At 50.3% G+C, this 24,870-nt stretch overlaps 2 protein-coding genes and 1 long non-coding RNA gene across 7 annotated transcripts in view; 2 read left to right on the forward strand and 1 right to left on the reverse strand.

The window, feature by feature from the left end:
- The window catches only part of BUB1B (BUB1 mitotic checkpoint serine/threonine kinase B), a 55,411-nt gene extending 48,436 nt beyond the window's left edge, over nucleotides 1–6,975 (forward strand). For 2 of the 5 annotated variants that reach the window (XM_073876786.1, XM_073876787.1), the window contains exons 23-24: nucleotides 482–635; nucleotides 6,771–6,975. In XM_073876786.1, the coding sequence (XP_073732887.1) occupies nucleotides 482–635; nucleotides 6,771–6,851 (235 nt within the window). In that variant the 3' untranslated portion in view covers nucleotides 6,852–6,975. The other 3 variants (XM_025884598.2, XM_073876788.1, XM_025884599.2) reach the window with 3 other exon arrangements.
- Nucleotides 6,976–9,870: 2,895 nt separating this feature from the next.
- On the reverse strand, nucleotides 9,871–13,373 carry LOC141370047 (uncharacterized). Its single transcript, XR_012373739.1, has 4 exons — nucleotides 13,246–13,373; nucleotides 12,904–13,044; nucleotides 12,336–12,585; nucleotides 9,871–10,279 (listed from the first exon to the last, which is right to left on the reverse strand). It is a non-coding gene; the product is annotated as an uncharacterized lncRNA (long non-coding RNA).
- A 1,850-nt stretch (nucleotides 13,374–15,223) lies between these two features.
- The window catches only part of PAK6 (p21 (RAC1) activated kinase 6), a 36,505-nt gene continuing 26,858 nt past the window's right edge, over nucleotides 15,224–24,870 (forward strand). Inside the window, exons 1-2 of the mRNA XM_073876789.1 lie at nucleotides 15,224–15,886; nucleotides 16,686–16,769. The gene's annotated coding sequence lies outside the window, so the exon portion shown is untranslated. The remainder of the gene's footprint in view (nucleotides 15,887–16,685; nucleotides 16,770–24,870) is intronic.

Here is a 24,870-nt window from a genome sequence, read left to right on the forward strand (position 1 = left end):
TAACAACCCTGCCTTCTATGATAATAGAAGCTTCTCTTATTTAAAAAACCAAAGAAGTTAAACATCATAGCAGTAGTTACTTCAGTCAAGCTTAGGATTCTCGGAGGACTATGAAGATAATAAGACTCTGGGCAGGGGGAAAAGGAGAACTGCAGTCTGTCTAATGACCTAGACTTTAGGGAAGTTAGAGGCGAGGAGCAAAATTCACTTGTCTTCCTTTTGTAGAGCAGTGCTGCATCTTAGCACACAGAGGCAATGGTGCATTCGGATCAGAGACTTTCTCTTTACGTGCATTGTATTATGGCTCTCTGCTCTTTTTCACAGCTCCACCCTGGGCTTTGAAAGGATTACTTGAATGAGTTCTAACCCTAGACTTCTAGCTATTACCTTAAATCATTTAGTGCATATATGTACCACTGATTTAAATACAGAATTCTTTTATATGTCTAATCTTGATGGAAATGGTTTTATATATTTTTAGGCTAAAAGATGGTGAATTGTGGAGTAAATTCTTTGTACGGATTCTGAATGCCAGTGATGAGTCCACAGTGTCTGTTCTGAGGGAACTTGGAGCAGCAATGAGTGGGGTGTTTGACACCACTTTCCAAAATCACCTGAACAAAGCTTTGTGGAAGGTAGGGAAGTTAATCAGTCCCGGGGCTTTGCTCTTTCAGCAGGATAGGCAACCAAATCTCTCACAGATTCCTGCCTAAAACCAGTGGTTGTATTGTGGAACACTGGACCTGTGTATGCTGTAATTCAGTTTAGGACATGTTTAGATACACTACCAACACATTGCTACTTTTGAGTAAAGGTATATTTCTAGGTTAACTGGCATTTTCTGCATAGCGCTGTATCTATTCTTGGCCTTGTCTAACTAAGAAAGAAGTGTTTTATTCTTAATGGACTCCATATGAATGGGTACCTTATTGTCATTTAACACATTTGTCTCTACTTTTCCCTGTACATTTTTCTTTTGTAATCTGTGACATGTACCCTTAGGATCACTATGTGTGTTTTTTTTGATCACTATGTATTTTTAAGTAATAAAATAGTATTTGTTAAATTTGTGCTTCTAACATCTCATCTACTTTTTGCCAACTAAGATAATAAATGGCTTGATTTCACAGACAGGAGCTGTTGTACCATGGAAATTTATATATCCTAGACATAGAACTGCCATGATAAAATCATAACAAGGCAGAATAGCCGACCATTCCTTTGGGTGTTCCTGACCTTCCACTAAGTGGTCTAGATTTAAAAGTAGATAAAATGATTTAATACAAGGCCAAATTTTCTTAAATTTCAAGTGGCGAAGTTGTTTGTTCTGATTCTATTTTAATATTTTCATTTTTTTATCCACCAAACCCTTTCATCTATTTATATAATCTCGTGGTGCTGCGGCTACTGGGTCTCTTGATTAGGACTGTGGCTGTTAAAAAGGAAGAGAAAAGGTTTTGAATGGGGTATAGCAACCTTTCAGAAATAGAACAATCACCATTCTACTACCTGCAGAATGACTTGGTGGGGCAAGAGTTAATAAAGGAATGGAAGGAAGTTTTGTTGATTGGAAGATTTGAAGAGAGAGAGGCCAGGATAAAAAGATAACTTGGAAGCATGTAATAATTTGGGAGAGACTAGATCTAGAAGAAGTATTAGATCCCCAAACGGAAGCATGGATTATACCTGGCTTTGGGCAGAGGGAGGAAAATTGGAAGAAAGAGGCAATGAAAATCATCTATTTCATATCCAAATATCAAAATTCTCAACTGTGCCTCCCTCCATTGCTGGTGCCTGATTTTTTTTTTCTTTACTCTAGTTGTCACTGTTACTGCTCTAAGATTGCTGGAAAGCAGAAAATTCTAAGTATATCTCAACTAAAAATATTTAAGCATATATAGTTGATGCACTGAAATATGACTTGAGTCTGAAAGATAATCAACTTAGAAGTTTTTGTTCTTAACCAAAACACAACTTTTCAAACATTTTCACGTTTGCTTCTTGTACAACTGATTATGTAAAATTATATATCTGTATCTTTGCTGTAATTGAGCCCTTCTACCCCTCTGCTCTCCTCATTTCTCAGTCCACCGTTTCGACACATAAAACCCTTAGTCTGAGGATGAACAGTAAATTTAAATTCTTTCTTAACATAGGCTTAACTATCAATTAGTGACTTCTTCAAGAACCTTGGCAGCAAGGCTGAAAAACCAGAGCTTTGTCTCTGAAAGTCAGCTCTGAGGAGAGGGAAGAGAATCTGGGGAAGTCCCTTTATTAGAGAACTTGCAACTGTTTTGCCACCTCTCCCTCCATTCCCCATCTCCTCCAACCCTGACCCTTCTCTGTAGAGGGAAGAAAACAGTTAGGACCTGTGACATCTTAGTTTCCTCTTTGCCTAGGCATAAAACCACAAAGTGGGCGTGCTTCCATTTCCCTTGTATTTTATGCTTGTTTGTCTTGGAAGAAGGAAGCCTCTGTTTTTTGGCAGAAGCTTCAAATGAGTCTTATTTCTTGTCTCACTAAGGCAGAAGTAGCATAACAATGGACCTGGCAGGGGAAACAGCTGAAAAGACAGGATTTTTACTTTTGTCTGAAAAGAGACCATGGAACATTATAGTGCCTCACCATTCACGAGGTCTGCACCCACCAATCTCCAGTACCACTGTTAGAGTCCTCGTCTTCCTGTGCCACTTGAATAAGAAACCTTCCATCCAAGTCATAGTGCTCTGACTGATGCCAAACCTGAATCTGGAAATAAAAAGGTTTTCCTATAGGAGTAGGACTTTAGACTATTAGTTGAGCTATTATCTCAAAGTAGGTAAGAAAGCCTTCCAGATGGTTAGCACAGGGCTCTTTGAAATGACCCTTGATGTGTTTAAGCTAAAGTCTTTAAGCAAAGACACCAAAGAAAGGCTTCTTTTCTGTTACATTGGAAAATGTGGGATTCTTCCTCCAACTGCACCAACTCTTTCTAACATGCCAAAATTTGCTGCCAGTCTCTAAAATTAAGACTTCCCTAGTGAGGAAGATGTATTTTAAAAACTTTTTTAATATAGCAAACTTTGACTTTAATGAGGTCCTTGGTTCCGCCAAAGACAGAAGAAGCTATGGATACTTAATAGAACAAAGGTGGCATTTCAAATCAGTGTGGGAAAAGATAGGGTATTCAATAACTGGTGTTAAAATAATGGGTTAGAGTTTGAACTCTGTCACCAGTGCCACCACGAGTTCATACTTTTGTGCAAATTAGACAAAGGCCCCTTCCTCTAGTGGATTCTGTACCTCCCAGGGTACTGTAGCCTTACTGGATTTCAACCCCCACTTAGCCTGTCAGCCTGCTGCCCTTGTTTGCATAGCCGTATGCAGTGGGCTTGCCTGTTTCACTGCTAATCTGCAAAACCATCTTAGATCAAAAACGTTAATGGAAGAAAATGAAAATGTCAAATATTAGGGGCGACTGGGTGGCACAGTTGGTTAAGCATCCGACTCTTGGTTTTGGCTCAGGTCGTGATCTCAGTGTCGTGAGATTGAGCCCTGCATTGGGCTCCGCACACACATGCTCAGTGCAGAGTCTGCTTGAGATTCTCTCTCCTTCTCCCTCTGCCCCACCTGCTCGTGCTCTCTCTCTAAAATAAATAAATCTTTGAAAAATAAATAAATAAAATAAATCTTTGAAAAAAAAGAAAATATAAAATACTAGATGACTTTGTAATCTTTTGTCGCTGTGATGTAAAACCAAGGTATAGGGAAGAATATCACTATTTATTACTATAGTAGATAAAAACCAAAATCTAATGGCTACCTATCTCTCCCCTCAAAAAAAAAAAAAAAAAAACCCATAAACTGAAACTAGGAAAAATAACTTGCAACATATATTTGCATCATCTTTCACTTGCATTATTTCACGGTCTTATAACTGATCTCTGTGCTTCCCTACCCACCCCCAGTCATAACAGAACCCTTATTACAGCCTGTGAGACCCTACCAGTCTGCCCCACTATCCCCTGACTTCTTCCCTGACTCTTCTTATCCTCACTCACTCCTCTCTAGCCTCTCCACCTCCTCCTAGGTTCTCTCTTTATGGTCTTTTAGCCTGCCATTTCTTCTGCCTGTATCTTCACATGGATTACTCCCTTCAGAGAGTAGTCCCCACCTTATGAGAGAGGTCTTCCCTGGCCATTCTGTACACAGCAGCATCCCCCTGCACACACACTGCTGCTACTTTCTGTCCCTCTTTACCTGCTTTGTTTTTTCCAAAGCACCTACCACAACCTCGTGTGTGTGTAAATTTTTTTTCTGTATCCCACTACTAGAATTTAACTTCCTTAAAGGTGGGGATTACTTTGTTTCCTGTTTTAACCCAAGTGTCTGAATGAATGAAATATTGACAAAGCACTATTTAACCCTAAAGTACAAAGAACTCCTTAAAATTTTTTGAAAACCAATAGAAATAGACAAAGGACATAATCCATTAAAAACATTTTAATGGCCCACTTACCTGAGATAGTCACCCTTCATTCCTAACTAAATAAAATGCAAAATAAACCTGAAATTTTAATCATTCACATAGGAAATAGTTGAAAATTGCATTTGTGACAGTAAAGGGAAGCAGGTACCCATATATTATTTGTATTATTAGCTGGAGTGCAAATTGTATATTATCAGAAGGTGATTTGGCAATATTTATTAAATTTAAATATTCCCTCCAGCTGAGAAATTTTTCTAAGAAGTTATCTTAAAGAAACATTGGCACAGATTGGCACACTCAAAGAAAAGCACCATTTCTATTGTCTTCCTGCTTGCAAGGCTCCTTAGTACCGAAGGGATGATCAGAATGACAGACCCCAGGAAAACAGGAGCCCTGGACAGTGCAGAGGTGACATTGGACCATTTGTGTAGACCGCAGGGGTGCTCTGGCACTGGTGCTGAAAACCAGTCTTCCCGTTTGGCATAGAGATGGCAGAACTTGCCTTAGGCTTGGAGGGAGAAACTCCAGACGTTTTCAGCTTAGGTTAAAAACAAAAAAGAAGCTGAAGAGGAAACGTGATTACCTTTGGGGAGAGCCATAGGAGTGGGGAGAGAAAGGAATGAAGGCTTTTACTTTTCATTTTGTGCATTTCTGGACCTTTTGAATTTTCTGACCATACCCATGGATTACTTTTTTTCTTTTTTTCATCTATTGTCTAAGAAATGATGGGCCATGGTTTTGTGATCTTTTCTTTATATTAAGAAATAAAAAGCCTAATAACTGTTAGTTTTGTTTTGTTTTTAATGGGAAATTTGGGAAGCTTTATCACCCAAATATCAAAGCAAGAATAATTTGGAATTAAAATGAGGGACTGAGGGGCGCCTGGGTGGCTGAGTCATTAAGCGTCTGCCTTTGGCTCAGGTCGTGATCTCAGGGTCCTAGGACCGAGCCCCACATCAGGCTCCCTGATGAGTGGGGAGTCTGCTTCTCCCTCTCTCTCTGCCCCTCCCGCCTGCTCATGCTCTCTCTTGCTCTCTCTCAAATAAATAAAATCTTTTAAGAAAATGAAAGTATTTTATTTTATTTTTTTTTTAAGATTTTATTTATTTATTTGAGAGAGAGAGAATGAGAGAGAGAGAGAGCACATGAGAGGGGGAAGGGTCAGAGGGAGAAGCAGACTCCTCGCTGAGCAGGGAGCCCGATGTGGGACTCGATCCCAGGACTCCAGGATCATGACCTGAGCCGAAGGCAGTTGCTTAACCAACTGAGCCACCCAGGCGCCCGAAAATGAAAGTATTTTAAATAATTGAAGATAATATATCTAAACTTATATTTTTAGCATGCTAAAAATTCATATATATTCAAATATCTTGTAATTTTTCTATTTGAGACACGCTTTCCAAAATTACCATCTTCCTTATATTCTAATTTCCTATGTCTGTGAACAAGGGAGTGAATTACATAAAACTTGACTTTTTTCAAAACAAAATGCATTTTATGGCTTTCATATAGAGCCACGAGTTTCTACAAACTGACATTGATTAAGAAAGGAACAGACAGACCATGATGAACTTAGGCTAAACTTCTTTAAATATATACCTTTTCTCTTTTTTCTTTTTTTTTAAGATTTTATTTATTTGACAGAGAGAGAGACAGCGAGAGAGGGGACACAAGCAGGGGGAGTGGGAGAGGGAGAAGCAGGCTTCTTGCGGAGCAGGGAGCCCGACGCGGGGCTCAGTCCCAGGACCCCGGAATCCCAGGACTCTGGGATCATGACCTGAGCCAAAGGCAGACGCTTAACGACGGAGCCACCCAGGCGCCCCAAACATATATCTTTTTTCTATCAAAGCATACCACTTGCAAGAATCCTGCTCCTCAGATGCTCCGGTAGCAGATTTTCGGCTGCTGAGCAGTATTGTCCCATAAGTTCAGATTGGCTTCTCCATGGGAATGGAGTGGCTGCCCAAACTGCTGTTTTCCAAACCCCCTGTGAACAAAGGACTATGCATCTATTAATTTTATATACTCCCAGAAATTAGCACATAGTTGTCAAAAATAAGTCGTGAATTAAAATGTTGGAAAAGAGCGGCTATGAGTTCAAAAACTAGTTGCACTGGAGCCTAGGGGAGGGGGGGTGAAAATCTATCCTCGGCTCTAGATGCACATGGCACCTTCTCACTTTTCTAGTGTGTCACTTTATGTATGTTCCGTAACTTTCTGTTGTTACTGACTGCTGACCTTGCGTTGTGATTCATTTCATTGTCTTGTTTACTCCTTTCAAAATTCAATGTTATTTCCACAGGTGTATTTATTGCACTGGAATGTGTACTTTATTTCCCACGTGTGTTTAATCCAGCCTCACATTCATTTGAAAGTTATGTGAATCCGCGTATGCTGCAATTTCAAGCTTACTGGTCTGGTCATGTGATGTGTTTCTAGTTAATTGCTTCACTCCTGCAATTAGCCAAGTGAGAATGGCATGTCATAAAAACAAATACCCATTAAAATCTGTGAACAAAAAGATGAATATATATTTACTTGTTTGCTTTTGCATTTTTTTCAAACAAAATTGAAAAATCTGGTAATGTTAGAATCAGGTGATAAAAATATTGAAAAGGTGACATGTGAACCTTCAATGAGATTGGCTCATTCAAGGAAATGAGCTGGTACGGTGAGTCAAGGAGTCCCAGCAAATCGAGGGGGTTAGGCGGGCAGGAATAGGAGCTAGGAGGCAGAGTACATGAAAGTTAACTAGTGTTGCTGGGAGATACCTTCCCCGTCAACTGGACTCCATCATTGAACAGCTAGGGAAGCCACTCCCCTTGCTCAGGATTCACCCAGACAGGCATGTCCAGCGTCCTAGCCTGTGGGGGCCAGTGGTTGAGGTTCCACGGTAGGGGCCACTAGGGGCCGCCTCATAGCTCCTACCTGTACCATTTCCCAGCTGCATTACAGGTCTTACCTCTCTCACTCAGATGAGCTCCTGGGGACGAGATCTGTGGGGTGTTTTATACCTTAGTTATAACTTGTATGTAGTGCTCATATTATAGGGGGTCAATTGCACAGGCCCAGGGCTTGCTAGAACGTCCTCAGTATTGAGTTGGCTCCTGCCTCTGGTGCCGAATCAAATACCGGCATGGTGGTTAGAAATGCCTCGAGAGCCAGAATACCTACGCTTGAGTCCTGGCTGTGTGGCACTGAACAATTACTTACCCTTCCTGAGCTAGTGTCCTCTATGAAATGAGGATAGCATGAGTGCCTACCTTATAGAAAATTGGGAATGAAAGTTTTTAGTACAGATAACTTGTAGATAGCTGTATTGATTTAGTTCTAATGTTGCTTGAACGGTCTAAAGTTCTCTGGAGTCCTCTCAAGTACATTGGGATCCCAGCTAGTTGATTCTGCCTTTACTGTCTTTTGAATCCATTTATAGTATAGCCAAATCTGCAGTATGATAAAGGTAGGTGAAAGAAGCATGGTGTTCTATAATCTAAAGATAAGGAGAAAGGATTCGTTTCTGTTGGAGGTGACCTTCAGGAAACCAAATCTTTGTCCTTAAGACAGTCTCAAGATCAGCTAAGTAACCAAGCTGTCAGGAAGCTCCATCTGGTCCCCAGTCTTCAGTCCACAAGGGCATTTCAGTCTGAAGGGTCTCCTCTGGCTTATGGCTCTCTGCTGCTTCTGTGCCATGTTCAAAACACAGGAATCCTTAAAGGGCTGCCTCTGGTCAGTTTGTTCTGACATATCAGGCAGGGTCTTGCTGCCCTCGGGTGGTGGGCAGCAGGATGCAGAGTTTCCTTCCCTCTAGCCACTGACAGATATGGCTCACTCCCCTCCCCAACCAGGGGAAAGACTGTCCGGCTTAGGGAGCAGGGCCTACTTACCCCACTTAAGGCCAGGACATTTAGTCTCTTTTTGAAGCTGACATTCTTCCTGCTAAAGCTTAGGCTTTTGGAAACGATTTCTGTTTTACCCTCTGCTGTCCCTCTCTCCTGAGCTAATGAGTAAAAGATGACCGCTTGCTTAATGGGAAAAAGAAAAAGGGGAACAGAGGGAACCCTATAAACTCAATTCAGGAACTAGAAAACTTGGACTCAAACCCTAGGTCTGCTCCTTACCCGCTACTTGAGCTGGGCAGTTCAGTCTGTCATCTAGAAACTACTGCATGGCTCCTACCCCAAAGGGCCATTGTGAGAATTAAAAAATAAGATGTGGTTGCTCCGCATGAGAGTTCCTGGGCTCATAGCAAGCAGCAGGTTCCTCCGTCTCCCCAGCGGCCCCCAGAGCTGGGTGCATAGGAGGCAGTCGGAGCTGGTGTCACCCACTGGGGAGTCTAAGCCAAGATGGAGACGCCTGACGTTCTTACTCAGGCCTCCAGCTGCAACCTGTTGACGCCTGTTTTATTCTTTGTTGAAATGTGTTCATTTACCCCTCTAGGGCAGCAAATAATCTCTCAGAATATGTCAAAGAAGATGAGCCAAGAAATATTTATTAAGCCCTACTGGGGTTCCACATTAATGACAGGCACCACGAAGGACACACAGAAACGTAAGGACGCTCACTCCCTTCAGGGAGTTTATGATTTAGTTAGAGAAACAGCATATTACAGGTTAAAACCAACAGATGTAGCGAGAAAAAAAGTCAAAGGACATCTCAAGGTAAGCGACCGAAGGTCAAAGGAGTGGAGCGGATGTGTTTAAAGACGCTCAGGAAGTGAGGGCCGGACGAGGTTGGGGTGTCATCGCATGGCAGGGATCGGAGCTGGTGGGTGTTAGGAAGTTTTCAGCTACAAAAGTCAGAAAAGCAATCCGAAATTTCATAAGGGGTAAGAATATCTGTTATAACAAGCCTGCAGCTCAGCAAATGCGGAGGGCCCAAGTTTCTAGTCTGCCATCTTCAGCATGTTGGCTTTAGTCCTCAGGCTGGCCACCTTATGGAACCCAGCTGGTGACCACAGTTCCCAGAGCCACAACGTGGAACAGCACAAAAAAACTTTGCCCAGAAACCCTCCCAGCAAACTTCCCCCCTTGTCATCCACATGGGGGATCCCCGGGGCCTAAACTAACCCCTGGCAACAGGAAGGGAATTACGAAGATTAGTTCTAACTAATCACCATTCACTCGTGGGGCTGAGGCTGGGAAGGGGCCCTTCCCCAAGCACACAGGTATGAAAGGGTACATCCAAATAAATTGGGTTTGTCCCAGCAAGTAAGAAGGGAGACGGATTCAGAGAGGTAACCAATAGTGTCTGCCACATGTGTGGTGTTGGGAAGAAAAGAAGGAAGCATTTGGTAGCAAATAGCATGCTGGACTCTGAAACAGATTGCCTGGGTTTAATGCCCTGCCCTGTCACTTAGTGACCTGAGCAAGTAAGTTAAATTCAAGAGGCCTTAGTTTTCTCATCTCTAGAGTGGGATAATAGGTCCTACCTAGATTGTAAACTTCATGAGGACAGCGACTTGTCTTGTTCACTGAGTTATCCTCAGCACCTAGCACAGAGCTTTGCACCTAGCAGGTACTCAATAGATATTTGTTGAATGGATTCATAAATTAGATTGTTGTGAGGATTAATTGAGTTAATATATGGCAAGGGTTTAGCACAATGCATAGCCTATACATTGTGCCCAAGGAAATGAGCTTTTAGTCACATTATAAAGAGCGTGGGAACCCTCCACACTTGTCCTCTTGCTGCTTTGTTTCACCTGGGCTGCCACATTGTTCACGAAAGCGTTGCTCATGCAGAAGCTGAGATGTGTCGAGAAGGCTCTGCTTCTGGTGAACTGGGGCTGGGACAGCAAAGGCCCATCCTCGGCTGGAAAGAGGATAACACTTGTGAGTCCAATACTTGAGACTCTGCAGTTTGTAGCTCTGACCAGTTTCTGAGCCAGCCTTCACATTGTTGTTAACTCCTCGGGGTCAATCCCCTGACACCGCCCCCCCCCCCCCCGCCCCGCGCCTCACTGGGACCAGCTCTACTCACTTCTAAGGCCATGTATCCAGAGTGGAGGTGTGCCTGTTTCATTCGGACAGAAAGCTTCCGCCCGCACCTCGCCAGCACCGTCTCAAGCGAGGCCCCAGCCAGTCTGACAGAGGGGGGCCAGCCCCTCCCATAGAGACTGCTCCCAGGAAAGGCTCATCCTATTTCTCCTGGGGGGCGGGGGGGTGGGAAACTCCTGCAGGGCAACAGCAGAGTCCCTAGCCAGGGTCACTCCTAATCCTTTCGAGATTCTTTTTTTTTTTTCTTTTTAAAGATTTTATTTATTTATTTTGACAGAGGGAGAGAGAGAGAGACAGTGAGAGAGGGAGCACCAGCAGGGGGAGTGGGAGAGGGAGAAGCAGGCTTCCCGCGGAGCAGGGAGCCCGATGCGGGGCTCGATCCCGGGACCCCGGGACCATGACCTGAGCCAAAGGCAGCTGCTCAACGACTGAGCCACCCAGGCACTCCTCCTTTTGAGATTCTGATCTGCCCTCTCCTCCCTCGTGTCCCCTATAACATCATGACAAGGCATAATGGCAAGAAGGGAAGATCATACAAAATGGTGCCCACCTTCTGCCCTCTCAGCCATCTGCTGCCACGGGCCTCTTCTCTGGGTCTGTCTACCCCCGGGCCATGCCCTGTCACCCTCTCTTCTTGCTCCCCCTGGTTGGCCCAGAGGCAGGGGCACTGTGGGGATGGAGGCATGGGGGGCTGCTAAGCCAGTTTCTCAAGGAATAATCCCTGTCTTCCCTCAAACTGCACTATGATCCCTTGACCTCCTCCCGGCTTCCCGTGCCCATTGGTATCCAGGCAGGTTCTGCGACCGAGACTGGGCCCCTGGAAGGCCTTGGCATTCCCTCCTCACTTTCAGGCAGCACTGGGCCTTCTGATCAAGGCCAGAGGGTCAGTGGCCAGGCAGCAAGCCTGCTAGCCAGCAGTAGTAGCTCCCTCTGGGCTTTTCCAATTTGCGTTCTTTGAGGAGAAATCCCTTAATCGGCAGCCCACAGGCATGCCTACGCCCATGGAGTCCCGGCAGAGAAAATTCCCTGCCACCAGCTGTCTTCCACGTGCCTTGCCCAGCCCCCAGGGCACCTCACTACCTGGGCTACCTGCCCCTACCCCCAGGATGGACAGAGGAGCAGGGCCAGAGAGAGGGCACCAAAGGGACCGAGCGCATCCCTATCTGACAGGGCCCTTAAGCTGCCTTCCCACTGAGGACTCCCCCAGGACTTGACCTTTACTTGACCACCTTCCCCTTTACTACCAACACCTTGGAGGGCGGGCAGAGATCCTGGAAACCTCTGCTTCCTGGACAGCCCACCTGCCATGAAGAAAGCCATTTGGGAAAATCTCTTGAAGGTGGGCCTCTGCCTCTGGTCTGGTTGTCCTGGAGGCCCAAGGTTCAGGGGCGCCTCTGAGGTGAGGCTGCCCCGGAGTGCAGGACACACACGCTCATTAATCCAAGCCCTTCCTTTCCCGGTAGGGGATGAAGGTAGGATGGATCTGTCCCTCCCTTCCTGGCCCTGCAGTAGTGTGGTTGACAAGTGTAGGCAGGTGGAGACAGGCCCACACAGCCATTAGGAAGGTCTTCGTAAGGCTTCCTAGGTACACACGGCACAAGGGCAAGTGTGGGGAAGAACCTAAATATCTGGAAAAAATCGTCTGGTAAAAGGAATTCTTGCCACGGACTAGAACCCTCGATTTTGTTTCTGAAAGTTTTCATCCTCTGGGAAAACCTGGGAAGCATTCGTTTATCAAATGTTCGGACGTCACTGCTACGTGGCCTTTCTGAGCACGTCCCCACTGGTTTCCTTAAAGCATGCAGCGGGACACTGTTGATGTCAGCAGTCATCCCAGCTGCACCTGACTGAACCAAAATGAGGCACGTTACCTTTGAGGTTGTAAGTACATCTCCATTGTCAAGAACAAAAGAATAAAGTGGAAAACTGCTATGAAGAGATCGTAACGCCACCGTCTTGGCAGATTCGCCATGACTGGCACGCCCAGGGAGCCGAGACTGAAAGGCGGAAAGGCCTCCGGTGTGACACCACCACCTCTGCCTTTCACTGAATGACAGAGACATCACACTCAGGGCCGGGCCAGAGTGGGCCTGTGTGGGCAGCAAAGGGAACCATCCGAGCCTGCGACGAGGGAAAGAGAGTTCCAGTCATGACTCTGCCTCTCATTTCCTCTGCAGCTTTGCTGAGTCACTTAATCTCTCGGGGCTGCAGTTTTCACACCTGTAGAACTGGGGGGCGGGGGGGGGGTGATTCTAGAGTCCCTTTCAACTCCGTGATTCACCCGTATTCTAAGTAAGGCTGGCCAGAGCACAGAACCTCTTCAGATGTTCATTCATTCCACTACATTTCCAGGAGCGTTTACTATGTGCCAAGCCCCATGCTGGCTTTCCTGCCCTGGGGAGCTCAGAGCCTGCTGGAACTAGCAGAAACATGACTCACCTGGGATAAAGGAGGGCAACAGGGCGCAGCCACTGGCCCAGGAACATCTGGGCATCTGCCCGCCCGTCCCTGCCACAGGCAGTCAAGCTTGGTAGGGGGTCTTCCAATGGCTGGCAGGTCCTTCTGCCCTTTGTACAACCTCTGAAAGAAATGGATCTCGGTGGGCAGGTATTCTCACCAAATCCGTAAGTCACGCCACATGATGGAGCAGAGGAGTAGGTCTCCGTTTGGGCAGGCCATCAGTTGTCAGAAGCTCAGGAAATTAGGAAGAAAAGAATCAGCAATTACTGATTATCACGCTCAGGAATTGAAAATGAATAGAAAAAAAGAGCAAAGAGGCACCTGGGTGGCTCAGTCGTTAAGCGTCTGCCTTCGGCTCAGGTCACAATCCCAGGGTCCTGGGATCGAGCCCCGCATTGGGCTCCCTGCTTCTCGGGGAGTCTGCTTCCCCCTTTGCCTGCCACTGCCCCTGCTCTTATGCACACTCGTGCGCATGCTCTCTCTCTCTCTCTCTCTCTCTCTGACAAATAAATAAATAAAATCTTTTTAAAAAAATAGCAAAGATGCTGTTTTGAGCATTAGCTGGTTTTTGGCCCCCAGCACCCGTTCCCCTCTCCTTCAATAACAGCACCCTACTTTTCTTCCCCACCTCATGTGTGGGAACAGGAGCACTGTGCCCAGGGTGCCCCCCACCCCGCATGTGACCTGAGCCTCTGCATGTGACCACTCCCTTGCTCTTGCAGTAGATGCAGATGTGCCCTTGGTGGGGCACGTGGTAGGGGCACCTTCCAGCCAGGTGCTGTCAATCCTGATGCCTGGAGCACTGGCTTCTGCCTTGGACTTACTTGATTCTCTAGGCTTCTCATCAGTGCTAGGATGTAGTTACCTGACAGCCATCAAAAAATTCCTTTCCTGCTCAGGATGGAGCTGGAATAGGTTTCCACGGCTGGTAGTTGGGGAACTTTGACTCTTCGAAATTTTTATGCTTAATGCCATGAGGTCCAGTATTGTGCAGTTCAGTCAAAGTGTCTATGTGTACAGCTTGAGATCTTAGCTCAGGAGGTGACTGAGGGGGTCATGGTTTTGGAAGGTGAAACTGCTGCCATTCGGTGGGTGGCTAAGGATGAGCAACACTCATCATAAGATTAATGTTTATTGAGCTCTCAGGATGAGCGGTCCATGTGCCAGGAGCTTTGTTCACTTAATTCCCACAGCCCACTGAGGCAGGTGAAATTATCCCCATTTTGTGGATGAGGAAATTGAGTTCAGCTGGTTAAATCACAGGCCAAAGGTCACTCGGCTGAGGACCAGCAGAGCTGGGATGTGGACTCCGGACTGGGAAAACTCAGAACCTGGCCTTTTAACCAGATGCCACAGTGCTTCACTATGGAAGATTTATGAGAGTTCTCAAAAATAATACGAGCAGCCCAGTGCCACCTTGGATATAGGGCCTAGGGCTGGGAAGAGCCCAGGAGGACAGTGGCCTCCATCCGGCTGTCAGCAACAGTGGGCGCTCGGAGCTGGGGCTGCCTCATCGGGGGTGGTGTCTGCTGCGGGGCAGCCAGACACGGGTTCTGTGGGAGCCTGTCCAGGTTGACGGTCAAAGCCACGGGGAAGATGGGGTCTCGGCGAGTGTGGTGAGAGAGGAGCAGGGCCCCAACACCGGGGGCCCCACACTTAGACGCTGGCAGGAGGAAAGGAGCTAGGGAAGGAGTCTGAGGGGCTCAGAAACCAGGAGGGCATTTTGGAAGGCCAGGCTCCACCTGGTGTATTCAGGGGGGCTGGCCTGTGGGCGCCCAGAGGGGCTCAGGCCGCCGACCCACACATGCCCCTAGTTCTGAAGGGTCCGGCTGAGTGGCTGGCTTCTGGCCCCTGCCAACCCAGGAAGCTGGAGCCCATGCTGCCTAGCACCCACCGTGTGCCGCCCTCCCCGTGCCCTTCACGGCAACACCAGCTGAGACCCTGCAAGGGGAGTTTGGCCCAGCTGCGGCCAGGGCCAGCCAGTTCTGTGGTGTGGGGAGCCTGGGGGCTCGGGGGGGGTGGGTCTGGCTTCTGCGGGCTGGGGGAGGCTTCCACTGAGCCTGGCAGGCAGCCCTTCCTTTCCCTCCCCCTCAGTCAAGGAAGGCAGGGAAAAACGTGTTTTTATAAATAGCTCCAGCCCCAGCTGATTTGTAAATTCAGTGGGTTTTTTGTGTCAATGACATCACCCTCCTCCCCATAGCAACCCCCGACGATATCAAAATTGCCAAGCAACGTTGGAGCAGCTCAGCGCCCCAAACGAGCAGGTCGTTGCCTGAGGATTTAATGGAGAAATCCCAAAGTGAGCCTGGGTGCGTGGTGGAGGAGGGGCGCGCTGCGGCTGGGAAGGAAGCCCGAGGAGCTTGAGGAGCTCACAGTCCAGCCTGCCAGGCAGCCCCGGGCCAGCTGGCGCTCCCCGGCCAAGGCCACGCTCCCTTTGACAGCCCTGCTGTTGACAGCAGATGGGGGAGGGCACTGGCCTGATGTGCCAGGAGCTGGGAGCAGCCATCCAGGTGACTAAGCCGGCCCCCTGGCACTGACTCACCTGCTGGCCCTGAGATTTCTTCCTTCCCTTTCGCATCTGATTATTTTGGGAGCTGGAAACTCCGAGCTGCACCTGGGTCCCACCCCTTCTAGTTCTCCCCTCTCTACCTTGGGCTCCGAGGAAGATGGGACCTATCAGGAATCGGCTGCCACCCCCTAAGGATATGGAGGATGCTGTGGGGGCCCGAGGTTCCAGGAGAGAGATGCTGGCCGGCCAAGTGCAATAGCAGATATGGTGATCGGGCTGCCGTGTCCTCTGGACGTGTCAGGAGAGAAGGGGAGAGCGATCTGTGCTAACTGGAGTCCTCCCGGGCTGGCTTTGAACTCCCCTCCTGCAGGATACTGCTGCACATGAGTGGCTTCTAGGGTCAGAGTGGCATTCGGAGAGCAAGGCTGGATTGGCTTAGGCTGGCCTGGGCAGGTAGGTGGCTCCGTGCTGGGTGTGGCCCCACGTGTGCGTGTGTGTGTGTGTGTGTGTGTGTGTGTGTGTGTGTGTGTGAGCGCGCCCCCCCCCCCCCCGAGGACAGAGGGCTGGGGACTGGGGACTTGGCAGCAGTTCATCCTAACTGATGCTGGGCCCACCCAGGCTCTGAGCTGGGCGCTGCAGAGAAGGGACACCAGGCACCCCGCCTCAACAGGGTGAGGAGCAGCTCCAGCTCAGACAGGCCCAGGCCCTCTCTGAGCCCACAGGACAGAGAGACGGGAGGAATTCGAAGTAGGGAATGGTCCAGAGGGGTAGGCCAAGGATGGAAGCCAACCTTGGGGTGGGGGGGCCAGACAGGGCCTCGGCTGTTCCCTCTTCTGACAGCCCCAGGGAACTAAGGAGACAGCCTCCTACCTAGAAATTGTGTCATTCGACCGTGTCGTTCCCTCTGCCCAGCCCACAGGACGCACTCCCCCGAGCGGGGTGCGGGTCGGGACATGGCTTTCCCATACTCAGGCCCCAGCTGGGGGCCACTGCCCGGCCCGGGGCCCAGGCCAGACCCCGCAGCCCCCCAGTGCCCACGGAGCATGCTCCAGTGTGTCAGGCAGAGGGGCGTGGGCCGCCTCCCCCGTGTAGCTGGCAGCCTCCCGGGCACACCGGTGAGTAAGCTGCCGGGGGGAGGAAGGCTGTGTGCCCACAGAGGCAGGACACCAACCAGGAGCCTTCAGGAGAAGCGGTTCCACGAGCGAAGCACTGAGGTTGTCTTCTTTTCCTTTTTCTCTTTTTCTGCCTGAAGGGAGTGCCTCTTCCTGGGCTAGAGACAAGCACCGGCCTGCAGTGAGGAGCTCAAGGCCCTACGGCCCCCTGAGGAGTGGCCGCGGTAAGGTCCCTGCAGCCCGAGGTGGATTCAGGCTCCCCAGGCGGGGCTGTGGGTGGGGGGCAAGCGTCAAGACTGCCCACCGCCCAGGACAGTGGCAGAGGCTGCGGGTTTCTAGGAGAAGGAGCCCCCACACCCCACCTGACCTGCCGCTGCTTTTCCAGGTTGATTTTGAAACAGCCCTGTGCAAGCTGGCTTCTGGCTTCCTGGCCGGAGGAAGAAATGCTTGTTTCTGCTCTTCCTGCCTTTACCTCCCCCTCCTGCCGGGCCAAGCTGGTGTGGTGCCACCGGGACGCCCCTCAGGGAGGCCCCTCTCACCCCACCACCTCTGGGACATTCCGCTCAACTACTCATCCCACAAATATTTATGGAGCATTACTGGGACCCGGCTCCCAGTCACGCCCTGATGCAGAGTTTGACCTGGCAGAGATTCTGACTCTGAAACTTGGCATCAGGTCAGGTTTGGGGGGGAGGGGGCTTCCTGGCTAGGCACCATCCCTTCTCACAGGACTCAGCCTCCCCACTTCTGCTGTAGGGTTAAGGACCTGGTTGGTTCCAGGGGGTCACACCCACTGAGCTTGGGGTTTAAAGTGCTTGGGGACGCTTGCCCCCCACCCACAGCCCCCACCGAGAAGCCAGACAAATCAGGGTACAGTTTGTTCTTTCCCTGGTGTCACAGAGCAAGGTTGGAGGATCCTGCTTGGGGGTCTTTCCCTGAGCTGGTTTTGGTGGAAACAGGGTTCCAGGAGTAGAGGATGGACTTGGGGCTGCCCGAGAGCCCCACAGAAGCTCATCTAGCTAGGAATAAGGCCTTTGGGCCAAGCAAGTGGTCCCCTCTGCAGCTTAGGAGCGCCAAACCTGGGAACCCTACTGACAGGCATGCCTAACCAGGAGGGGCTTGGCACTAGGAGCAAGGCTTCTGGAAACACCTGACTAGGGTGAAAAGCTCTGCACACCTGAGAATGGGCACAAGGTGGAGTGTGGGGGCCACACAGGCCTTTCAGTCCCTTCCAAAGACAGACTGATTCTTTGTGAGCTGAGCTCTCTGGGATGTACCAGGCACAGGGAAAGGGCAGGCCGGTCTGGGGTCTCTAGCCACAGCAAAGCTCACTCAGCACAATTCCCAAGGATGACCAAGAATGCCCTCAGTCCTGGAGGAGCACATGGGACTGGAGTCCAGATGAACTATATGTCTCCCATGCAATTAACCTCTATACCTGGCTCCAGTATGAGGAAAATGACCCAGCTGTGGGGACATTTGCCTCCTTGCAAAAGGTGACTCCAAGCCTAGGGGTCTCCCACGGGTGCAGAGCTGAGCAGCTGTTGGTACCCACCTGGGGGCAGAGTGGCAGAGGTTATGGAGTGCCGGACAAAGAGCAGACCAGCTGCCTGGGTGAGGAGGAAGCAGAGGATAGAGGGCAGGGCATAGGGGGCCTAAGGGGCAGGAGAAGAAAAGTTTGCCGGGCTTTTAAGAGGGCTCAGGGAGGGCTCTGGATGGCTGGCTTTCTTATATCTGCCCACCTCTGTGGGAGGGGGGGCTGGGCAGGAAAGAGGTGGAGACACTAGGACACTGTGCTCCTTACCCAAACAGTCCCAGAGATGCCTCTTTTTTTTTTTTAGATTTTATTTGAGAGAGAGAGAGAGAGCACACACGAGCCCGGGGAGGGGCTGAGGGAGAGGGAGAAGCAAATTCCCGCAGAGCAGGGGTCCCGATGCGGGGCTCCATCCCAGGACCCTGGGATCATGACCTGAGCTGAAGGCAGACGCTTAACGACTGAGCCACCCAGGCGCCCCCAGAGTTGCTTCTAACACACTGTGTCCTGGGTGCACTGTCCTGTGGCCTGAAGCAGAGCCCTTCCCGTAGGATACCCTCCACACAGGATTCAGGACTGACTTGGGCAGTAGGAAGGTTGCTAGCAAACCTCATAAACAGGCATAGCCAACAGGTTGGAATGGAGCATGGAAAATGGAAGCTTTGGAGGTGGAAAGAGCTCTCCACTTCCTGAAGCTGAGCTGGCCCTGCTGCCCCAGGGGAGCACGCTGACTGGATGCTGCCCCCTTCCGAGCTCTGCCTGAGGGCCCACTCAGGGCTAAGGTGAGACGCGAGATGTGAGATAAAGGGGGAACTTGACTTGTCTGTTCTTGGCAAGACGTGGGTTCAAGGCAGGACGTGGAGATGGCAATTGGCACCTGGTCCTGGCTCACTGGCTTGCAGGGAACAGAGCTGCCTGACTACTAAGTACAAAACACAGGTGGCGGGGACAGGGAGGGAGGGAAAGTGCTGATAAAGGAAGGACCAAGCCCTTCTCCTGGGGAGCTAATAGCTCTTCAACAGAGGAGTGGAAAGGGAAGCTGAGCTTGGAGCCAACCCCACCAGAAACCAGCTGAGCTACAGAGCCTTGATTGGCAACAGGGTGGTGGCATTCTTTTGCCCACCCTGGGCCCCAGACTCGTGGCTGAAGCTGTCAGGCATGACCCATCCAGCCCAGATAATTTCTAAATTTCGACCAACACTGGGAGATGGATCTTAACATAGAACTTAACAAAGATGGGCAAAAACAGATTTGTTGAGAATGGAAGGCAACGGAAGAAGCAGTTTGAACAGCAGTGGGCAGAGGATGCGTGCTCAAGGAGATATACAAATGCAAGAGGGAGAACGCTGGGAAGCAATGTGGTACCAACTGCAGTTTTTCCCGAATAGCAAATTGTCTGTCACTGAGTTTCTCTAAGGAATGACTTGAGTCTGTGGAGAGTTTCCTTCTCCATCTGGGGTCTAGTTTCAGGTCCTGAGGACTTAATACAGGCATTAGACAGTGAAGGAATCAAGAGGCCTGGTCCCCTCTTTGAGTCTAGAATTTTGTCACATGGGGGCCCTGGCTCGTTGAGGAACTATGTACTCATGAGCCCCATCTGAAGCACAAACTTGGAGGGGCTGCACGCAAGGGGCCAGACCAAAGACCAGAGGGGACTTCTTGATCACTCTGACAAGTGACTTAGAAATGCCCAGGAACCGTAAGGTGCAGATTCAGAGACTTTATGCTTTTTCTGCCAAAGTTATCTGTTCTATGGATTTGGGAAAGGTAATCCCAGGTTCTATTCACCTAAAAGAACAAGAACAAAGTATGTCCCAGAACATGACATACTTTCATATGCTGGGGGGAATTCACATGCAAAGAATGGGTTCTGCGTCCCGCAAAACTGCGGAGCACCATTAGCCCCAGCAAAGGAACATCCATGCTGGCCAGCGTTTTCTATAAAACCTCATTATAAGGCAGTACAGAGACCCAGGTCTTTACAGAGGGAAGACAATGATGGGGTTTTTTTTGGAACATCTGTGGGTTTTTCTGTGGCAACCTTTTCCCCTCGAAGTGCTGCTTCTGTCAGGAAATGCAGGCGTTGTTCTGCTTGGCTCTGGTTTGCCCAAGTGTTAGAGCACTCAGGCCCGGGGCCACTGGCTAAGTGGGTGGAGGCAGATCTGTGTTCTCTTGCACACTCAGGCTGATCAGGACGTGGAGAAGGGGACCTCTGGGTGGTGGGGGAAGCAGGTCCCAAAAGCAGCTCAGGTCAGGTAGTGAGTTGTTCTGCTCTCTGATTCCAGTGCAGGGACCCAGCCCAGTCTGCTACACACACACACACACACACACACACACACACACACACACACACACACACCCCAAAAGCTCAGGTCAGGTAGTGAGTTGTTCTGCTCTCAGATTCCAGTGCAGGGACCCAGCCCAGTCTGCTACATACATACATACATACACACACACACACACACACACACACACACACACACACCCGACCCACGGCAAATAGCAACCAGCTATTTTTTTTTTTACTTTACTCAAGGTAAGTAAAGGTGCTGCTTGCCGGCCTGCCCCAGCTCCTATAGGCTGCAGGAGCAGCAGCAGGGTTAAAACTGGGAGGACTGGTTCTCTGCTTCAGCTTCCTGGCCTGGAGCCTCCAGCCTCCATTTTCTTTCTTTTAACTTCAGATGAGGAATTGCACAGGAAGGCATGGCGGGGGGGGGGGGGGGGGGGGGGGGGGACCATTTATTCCACAGCCTCACGGGCATCCAGAGTGCAGTCCGGGGTCAGTGAGGTGGGGTGCAGAGGAGGAAAGGACTGCCCCCAAAAGAAGCTCACCATTTTGGACGGCTGTAGCACATTCAAGCCAAAAGGAGTCCCTAAGAATGTTTAATCAAGCCCTATAATTGTATGGAGGGAAGCAGAGGCCCAGAGAAGGAAAGTGGGTCCTGAGATCACACAGCTAACTGGTGGCAAAGCCTTGGTTTCAGGCCTTGGGGGTCCCTACCTCCCAGTGCTGTACTCCCTCACTACCCAGGCTGCCTTTCTGTCAGCAGCAGCATCAAAGGTGACCCCCAAGCAGGGGCAAGCAAAACCTGATGGCTTGAGGACACAGCCTGGCGCAATACACTAAGAACCAGACAGGCCCTGATGCTCATCTGTCCCTCCTGCCTTAATAGGGGGCTGGCCCTGCCACACCCACCACCCCAGTCCCTCCCCACCCCTGCATCTTGCTCAGCATGCAGCCCCAGCTCAGCCCAAGTTCATTCCCCAGTGCCCCCCAAGGAGAGGCTTTGCCCCGCCCCGCCCCCGCCTTGGGATACTCTCTGATAAACAGATCTCGCTAATTCGTAAATGGATTGATTTAAGTTTTGTAAATGGATTGATTTAAGTTTCGTAAATGGATTGATTTAAGTTCTCCTTGTCCCGGAAAGCATTTTACCTTTTAACCATAAGGCTGGCGGCGTCTGAAGCCAAAGAAGAAAGTAATGATGAAGCTATCTAGGAATGAAAGAGTGATTCTGGGGCAGAAGTGAGAGGAGGCACACAGGAGACCCTTTATTTCTGGTGGTTTTTTCACCGGTATATACTCTGAGCCCAGGCAGGAAATTAAATGTCCAACGGCTACCACCAGAGTTTAGGTCCCAGAAGCAGGAGGCCTGCCGCCTGTCATCCATCAGCCTGTCACCAGGCCCAAGCTGGACAAGAAGACTTTTATGTTCCACTATAGTGGGTCTTGCTGGAAGATGGTATGTTTGGGATTCAGATATGTGGGGTCCCATACACTGGGGAGGGACGAAGCCGGGCCCAGAACCAAGAAGGCAAGGCCAGGAGTGAGCGTGCATGCAGAGCTCCCGTGGAGGACAGGATGATCAGACAGGAAGAGCTGGCCCCACACGGTCCATCATCCCGGCAAAGGCCATTGTGCCAGCCACTGGAGAGGACCCCTGCCATGTCCGTGTTCACATAAAGTTCCCACAGGCACCATCCCTGGGGTAGTCAAGGCGTGGGCCAGAGGCTAAGGAACGAAAGCCCCCACGATCGGATGGCAGTAGCTGCCTGGGCCCCTGCAGACCCCTCTAAAGAGGAGCCAGCCCAGCCAAGTGGCAGTTAGACAGGCCATGCCTTCCAACACCGACCCGGGGCAGATGCAGAAGGCAGAGTTCGGGGAGTACTATAGCCAGAATCAATGCTCCCAAGAGGCCACAGCCCAGAGTGTGTGAACTTTGTGCATTTAGAGCTAAGGTTTTGCCCCCCAGAGGGTTGTGGACCAGGCTTGGGCAACCAACAGCATGTTTCCTCAGACTCCTCCCTTCCCTGGGGCTCTGGTGTGGACCCTCACTGGGTCAGGCACAAGCCTTCTGCTCCCCCCACTCACCTGTCCTTCCCGAAAGCCAGGCCCTGACCCAGCCTTAGACCAGGGACAACTGCGAGAGGCTCAGAAGAGAGAGGAAAGGACAGTGGAGGGTTTCCATTCAAGCAGCTTCCAGCTGTTAGTTCTGCCAGCAAAAATGCCAGCCAGAGAGCGAAACTGCCAGCAACAGACGTTTGGATGGAACTTTGGAGCCCATTAAGAGCCAGGGCTGCAAAACGATCACAGTGAGAAGATGTTTAGTGAACTCATCATGTCTCTAAAATGAGTGTCCTTGGCACGTAGGTGGCCCTTTCTGTTTCCAGTCCTCCCCAGGGTAGCTCCTACCCCCATGAAACTGGGAAGGGTACCACAGCCAGCTCCATCCCTGCTGCGGTCCCTTGAGGCGGGTGGACAGTGGCCCCTCCATCTGAGAGCTTGTCCACATCACCAGGTCAGGCAAGCTCAGCCTCCAGTGTCAGTTTGCATTTGGGGAGGACAGGCCTCTGTATTCCCAGTGGCATAGAAAATCTAGTACAGATGCAGAACTTGAGAAAAAGGCAGGCAGAGAGAGGCTGGAGGCTTCTGGGTATGGTTCACCTCTGCTAAGGTTCAGGATGGCACAAGGACACATCTCTCCAGCCGCTGGGCAGGTGAGTCCCATAGGCTTTTCCCAAACACCTAACTGGGCCCAGGCAGGGCTGCCACCTGGGGGTAGGGTTCTCTCTCTGGGATCTGTAGTGGATAGAGCGACTGGGTTGACCTAGTAGCAAGTTCTCCTGGAAGAACCTTGGAATTCTGCCCCTGCAGCACCACACTGGGCTCTATGGCTCCCTGTAGCAGCTGTGTGCATGCATGGCAAGGGGGAGGGGAGATTCTGCCTGGCTTCAGCAGCTATGAGGGTGAAGGTCAAGAACCCCTCTCACCCTGTGTGGGGGTGCAGGTCCTCGGGACTCCAGTACCCCCATGCTTTAGCCTTGTCATTCCATCCCCTTCCTGAGAGAGAGGGATGCTGTTTCCCCTGTTAGAAACAGTTTCTCAACTGACTGAGACTGAGACATGTTGGAAGCCTAAAGAGACACAGGGCTCCAATCCTGCAAGAACCCATGGTCTCTGCAGCAAGACTCTCTACCTCTCTCCTGCCTAAGGGCCCCTCCATTCATACTCCCAGACCATCAGAGGTTTGCTCCTGCCTCTCAGGCCCATCAGCAGAAACAGATGGGTGGTCCTATCAGGTGAGGGGCACTGGCCCAGGCTGCCCCACGAGCAGGAAGGGACAGGTATTGGGCACCCCAGAGGAGACGGAGAGGAAGGGGTCTTTTCCCAAGTGTGCTTCTCTCTTGGGGCTGAGGGCTGCAGGGTGAGTGTGCAGCTACCCTTCCTGGGGCCCGGGGTCCAGGCTCCAGGAGCTCCTCCAGCCAAGTAGCAAGCAGGTATGCCAGTGCCCACTGGCCCAGCCAGTGCTGCATGCGGGCCCAAGAACACCAGGCCTAGCCTGGGTCTGTGAGGGACAGAGGGCTTGATGCAGGGACTTCAAGCAGGGTGCTGGTTCATGACAGGAAATCTAGCACCTGGCTCCTAGCCAGGGGACTCAGTGACAGGGTGGAAGAAACTGAGGCCCCCTCTGCCCCACATACCTACTGCCACGTGGGGGTCCTCATGCCCTTCTCAGAAATGGGGGAGGGATATTCCCCACATACACTCTGTGTCACGTGACTCACCCTTCCCAGGTGGTGGTCAGAGTTGGCAAGGAGGCCAATGTTCCCCCCAAACTGTTCCCTGGGACTTGACCCCACATGGTCAGGTCATACTCAACAGTCTTTGGAACCAGGGACCTCTAAGCAGCCCAGATAAGAGAACAAACCGGGGGCAGATACACTTGGGTTGAAATTCTGGCTCCGCCGCTCAGTGACTACAAGACCTTGAGCTAGTTCCTTAACCACTCGGCCTGTTTCCTCTCGCCTGTGAAGTGAGAATATAATAGTACAGTGCTTCTGTGCTGGGGCTGTTGTGAAGACTTGAGTGAGACAGGTGTAAATCTTCACCACCTGGCAGGCATTGCTATTTCTATTACTAGAGGAGGGCAGAGGCACCCAGAGGAAGGAGCCCTGGAAGGAGTAAGTGAGCCTGTCAGCAGTTTTCTTGATCCCCAGGAAGCTTCTCAAGTCACGGAGCAGAAAGGTACAGGGAAAGGATAATGTGTTTTTGTTTCTAAACCACAAGCAGATCTGTATCTTTCTTCTTTGGCCCTAACCTGGGCTCTCAGCCCTGGCTGTAGGTGCAGATGTTCCAACAGGCCCCAAGAGCCAAAGGCTAAGAGAGAGCTTGCTGGGCAGCACCCGCCCTGCTCCATGGGGCTGCCCCGCTGCCCTCTCAGACAGCTCTGCTGGCCAGTGCCCCGGAACTGGAGGAGCTCCAGTGGCATTGCCCACGGTGAAATGTCAGT

Source organism: Callorhinus ursinus, unplaced genomic scaffold, assembly GCF_003265705.2.
Source record: "Callorhinus ursinus isolate GAN/ISIS: 27379988/994484 unplaced genomic scaffold, GSC_fseal_2.0 scaffold25, whole genome shotgun sequence".
Classification (NCBI taxonomy): Eukaryota; Metazoa; Chordata; class Mammalia; order Carnivora; family Otariidae; genus Callorhinus; species Callorhinus ursinus.